A 5208-nucleotide genomic window follows, 5' to 3' on the forward strand; every position below is an offset into this window, starting at 1 on the left:
TATTTGATGACGCTGTGCTCAGTCAGCGGGCAATATGCCGGGTTAATGCCCTCCTCCCAGCCAATCAGAATCAAGCATTCTTAAACGAAGTAGAATAAGGCGCATTACATTCTGGGTGGGGGTCACATGATACACCTCTTCATTTACATTCATACATTCACTCTGCTGCACTCAGGCTGCTAACAGCTATTTCCAACACAAATTTGTTGTTCTCAATGTAGCATTTGGTCAGTTGGCCTCTGATGTCCTAATGTCTGGCAATCAAAAATATGCAGAAACGAACAGATCGTGTCAAACACAAATACCGAAATATAGTCTGTTGAGATTAATTAAAGTATGTCAAATGTATTCCCTACTCTGAAACTCTTCTCTGTACCACCTCTTCAGCCTTAAACATTTCAACTTCCCAACCTAACCCCACCCTAACACCAAAATCAAGTGTGAACAAGAGGAAGAAGACAGAACTGGACAAAATGTCTTCACACTCAAAGTCTAAAACTTCATACAGATAAAACAACATACACAAACACGCATGTCTCTGACCTTTCAGTTGGTGTTCATGCAGAGAATCTGTCAGATTCCTCAGAGAGAGCAGAAGTGCTTCTGTCTGCTTTGCACTCCATGACACGTTTTCACCACACTCTACCACCTGTTGGTTAATATCAGACAGTACAGCTGTTTTGTTCCCCTGACAATGTGGTATCATATGAGAACAACTGAAATAAAAAATATCACACACACCTTTGAACAAACACAATGTGAGCTACATTTATGGGCATGTTACAACAGCTTTTCTGGTAGGACCAACAGTTTACCTTGAGATTATGTGAGCTGCCATTCTGAATCAAAGTTTCATCTGCGGAGTACAAGACTGCGAAAAAACACACACAGCCTATTATATCCAACTTTTTATCTTTCCATGATTTTTTAGCCACATGCAGTATACATGTACTGTGTAACTCATGATCAAACAAACATATAAAACTGAGAAATTACCTGCAAGTGAGCAAAGCCAAATAAGTGCTCCCTTTAAAGCCATGGCCACTGAATTTGAATTTTTCTGACCCAGAACTGGAGGCGGAAAGCTGTGACAGGAGAATTTGTTGAGTCTGTGGGGGCAAAGTTTACAGTATTGGCCAATATTGTGGTCTGCAGCCAATATTGGAGTCACAGGTTCAACATTTTACAAACTTCCATTTCAAAACTTTCACTTCTATCCTATGATGTAACATGAACTTTGGCTGTGCAGAGGTAGATGTCTTTAGGTTTTGAGTACAATTCCATTTTATATTTGTGAAGTTTCTTTGCAACTGACATACAAATTACAATATTTCCAGGTGTTGTTGTTCTGGTTTCTTATAATGTTTTTCTAATAATTAATCATTGTTCATTGTGCTCTGTACTGTATGTCCCTGCTTTGTACTGATGGGGGAGCTGGTAGTACATGCTAACCAATTGTATTACCCATTGTACTGTTCGCCTTCACACAGGATGCCACCCCTATTTCTTAGTTGTGAGCCCATTATGGAGCCAAATGTCAGTATGAAATCTACACACACACAACAGCCCTTCAGACACACTGGATGACTCAGTGTCAGTCAGTAAGTTGTGCTACGAAGGATGACTGCGTAAATAATTCACTGTGGATGTTATTCATTATGGATGTCTGACAATCTGGGAGAAAATGAATTATTGAAGCTTTTAGGAAGACTGATTGAGCTCATTAACACAGAGAATTGCCTTTTTATGTTTGATTTGAGGAACAAAGATTAGTCCTCGAAATGGACCTCAAGAGCTGTCATTATCGTCTTACCAACATTTCCTCTCACATGCCTTTCTGTGTAGAATTTTCCCCTTGTGATCAAATAAATAATTGAAAGTGGCGTTTTCTTTAATGTAGTGATGATATGTTATTCACAGATCCATGCAGCATACAAAATTCAGTTGATGATTACATTTATTGAATGAATTAAAAAAAAAAAAAAAATTAATTCAAGCTTGTATCCTTAACATTCTGCATGTTGCATTGGTTCAGAGGACTAGATGGCAGAGTTGTTATGGAAGCTTGTGTAGAAGCCTACTGTTTATTTGCATCAGCCTTTGTAGAATTTGGCAGGAATGGAATCTAATATTATAGGTATGTTTTCATTAACGTTTAATCACCTGAAAATAAGAATTGTTTTTATTATAAAAACAGTAGGAGTGGGTCCTCTTCCATGGAGTCTGCCATGTTGAATGTAACCGAACAAGCTTGGAAGGCTGAGCTGTATACAGATGGCCGCTATATACACACTACACTACACACTGGTCCTTTAAAGTATAACCCCACCAATTTTACACAGTCTGAACATACTAAAGTTGTATAACTTTGTTGTGGCTCCAGAGCAAGCTTTGGGAAGTCTGATAAAATTACATTACATAGAATGCCCCAAGTAACATCACTTGAGGCATTCTATGTAATACAGGTTTCAGGTTTTGACAAGGAAGAAGAATGATTGTAAGGAACAGGATTTGTCTCTGGTTCTGGTGAACCAATGTTGATTATGAGTCTGACAGTGTTATAGGAGTGCAATGCTAAATTGGTGAGGTAGAGTTTCTAAGGTTTGCAGGAACGGCTCTTGAGAGGTGACAGTTTTGTGCCAAATGTTGTCAATTATAACACATTAATTTATAGTAAACATTATGTGTTAAATGGAAATGAACACGTATAATTTATTGATCATTTATGGCCACTTTTTAGACTAAGTCAGATTAAGACATGTATTTTGAAAAATGTGATTTAATTTAGAAATTTCTGTTTAGTGTCTCATGTAATTGAGTTAAGATATCTTAATTTTGGGTCTTTTTTAAACAAATATTGCTATATGTGATTGTTAGCGATTAAATCAGCATATATTCCTGCCACGCAAGTCTTTATGCCAACCTATGAATATTTCTTTAGATCAGCCCCTGAAGGTATGGTTCAATTTAGGTACAAAACTAACTAGAGCACCGTGGTACAACCACTAAACCCGCCAATTAAAGCAAAAAACAAGGAAATCTGAAAGCAAATGGGCACTCGAAATTATTAGAATATGCTTAGGTTTGGCAAGATAATCTTAAATTATTAGAAAGCTCCGGTAATGCCAAGAAGAGCCTATTCTTCAGGCACTAATAGAAGAAAATAAAACAACCCTTAGTTTTCCTCTTTTCAGCAACTGTAGCCAGGCTGACAGAAGAGTCAACAGCTCTATTTGAGCCACATATCCCCATAAACTTAGTAGGCAAATGAGGGCTTTATTGAAGCCTTTTATAATAAATTATTACTTTTAGATAGAAAATTAATCACCAAATTCCCTCAACAGCTATCACTGGCTCCAAGTTCAAGGTACTTTAACTAATGTAAACTCTTGAAACTCTGTTTTTTTTCAGTCTTTCATCGTTAAACTTCAATAAATTCTTCAACAAAAGCCAGTCAAACCTGTCTGGTTAGACCCGATTCCCGACTTAGGCTTTGCTTAAAAGAAGTTTCTACCCCCTTAATTGACACTTCTCTACTAGATATGATTAATCTTTCTTTTATTTGTTAGGTAGGATATGTACACAGTCCTTTAAAGTAGCTTAATTAACCCCTTCTTTTAAAACCCACTCTTTAACAGGGTTTTAGCAAACTATAGGACCGATTTCTCAACCTCCCCTTTCTCTCTAAAGATTATGGGAGAAAGTAGTCGCCAGACACGGTTTGTGCAACTTTCTACATAAAACAAAGCTTATTTGAGGATTTTTTCATTCAGGATTTACAGTTTCATCCACAGCACAGGGGAGACAGCTCTGGCTTAGAAAGTTTAAGGTGACCTTTTGATTGCTTCATTTTGACACCATTGGACATAATATTTCTTTTTACAGAGACTTAGCATTCAAATTGGGCATTTAAAAAAAACGCACTAAAGCTGCGTTTAGGTCAATACTTATCAGTACCGTTCTCAGTTTGTACACGTTAACGATGAATCTTTTCCATTAAATACTTACAGTTAGGTCATGGGAGTTCGACAAGGGTTCTGTACTTGGACAATTATCACGGCTAGAGTTCGACCGGCCCAGGAGCAAGACACTCAGAACAGGGGGATGGGGAGCAATTTAATGGAGCCCCTTTATTCCACATGCACACACACCCACACACACACACACACACACACACAGGAGCACAGGAGAGAAAAGGGTTAACTGGGGAGCAGTGCGCAAGAAAATCACAAGTTAACTTGTAGTAGTAGTAAACACCTCAAAGGGGCCACAAAAAGTTTAAACCACTGAGTTGGCTGAAACAATCTGGCAAGGATGAAAGGATGACCGGGGTTTTCTTGAAGGCTGAAGGACTAGAATGGATTGAGGGGAGCAGGTGGAGCAGCACACAGGTTGAGGGGAGGTGGAGCCGCCACCCTCAGACACACAACAGGGAAGGAGGAGAAGCAAGGGTGCAGTGGAGGGGAGCCAGAGCCATGACACCATTACTATTTACTTTATATATGCTCCCTTCTAGCGCAAATTATTAGGAATCCACTCCATTAACTTTCATTGCTATGGCAGATTGATACGCAGTTAATCTATCGATCAAGTCCGATGAATTAAATTCAATTATTCTAATACAACATGTTCTTAAGGACATAAAAATCCTTGGATGAGCTGCAATTTTCTGATTTTAAACTCAGAAAAAAACAAAAATTCTTGTACCTGGGCCCCAAAAAACCTTTAGAAACACTCACCGGTCTAAAGATATAGTTACTCTAGATGGGGCATTACCTTGGCCTCTTAGCACCACTGTCAGGAATCTTGGCGTATTATCTTTGATCAGGACATGTCATTAATTCCCAACATAAAGGCAAAACCCCTAGGACTTGCCTTCTTTATTTAGGCAATATTACAAAAATTAAGGACACATCCTGGTCACAGACGGATGCGCAGAAACAACTAATCCATGCATTTATTACTTCTAGGGCTGGATTTACTGCAACGTCTTTTATTATTCAGGGCTACCCCCCAATGAGTCCATTAATACGCTCCAATTAATTAAGGAACCGCTGCAAGCACGAGTTACTGACAGGAATAGGAAAAAGGAGATTTCACATCTTCTCCTGTACTAGCTTCTCTACATTGGCTCCCTGGCTAAAATTTAGAATAAGGGTATTTTAAACCCTCCTCCTCACCTATTAAAGCTCTTCATGGTTCAGGCCC

General features: G+C 38.6%; 1 protein-coding gene across 2 annotated transcripts in view; it reads right to left on the reverse strand.

Moving 5' to 3' along the window:
• The window catches only part of si:ch1073-126c3.2 (uncharacterized protein LOC555816 homolog), a 4472-nt gene extending 3393 nt beyond the window's left edge, over positions 1 to 1079 (reverse strand). Inside the window, exons 1-3 of one of the 2 annotated variants that reach the window (XM_035663895.1) lie at positions 997 to 1079; positions 816 to 871; positions 544 to 649 (exon numbers count right to left, since the gene is read on the reverse strand). In XM_035663895.1, coding sequence (XP_035519788.1) covers positions 544 to 649; positions 816 to 871; positions 997 to 1039 — 205 coding nt within the window. In that variant the 5' untranslated portion in view covers positions 1040 to 1079. Of the gene's footprint in view, positions 1 to 522; positions 650 to 815; positions 872 to 996 lie in introns of both variants that reach the window. The other variant, XM_035663894.1, reaches the window with a different exon arrangement.
• Between the last annotated feature and the right edge of the window lie 4129 nt (positions 1080 to 5208).

This window comes from Morone saxatilis, unplaced genomic scaffold (genome assembly GCF_004916995.1).
Source record: "Morone saxatilis isolate NCDOM2014 unplaced genomic scaffold, NCSU_SB_2.0 Contig19, whole genome shotgun sequence".
NCBI classification, from domain to species: domain Eukaryota; kingdom Metazoa; phylum Chordata; class Actinopteri; family Moronidae; genus Morone; species Morone saxatilis.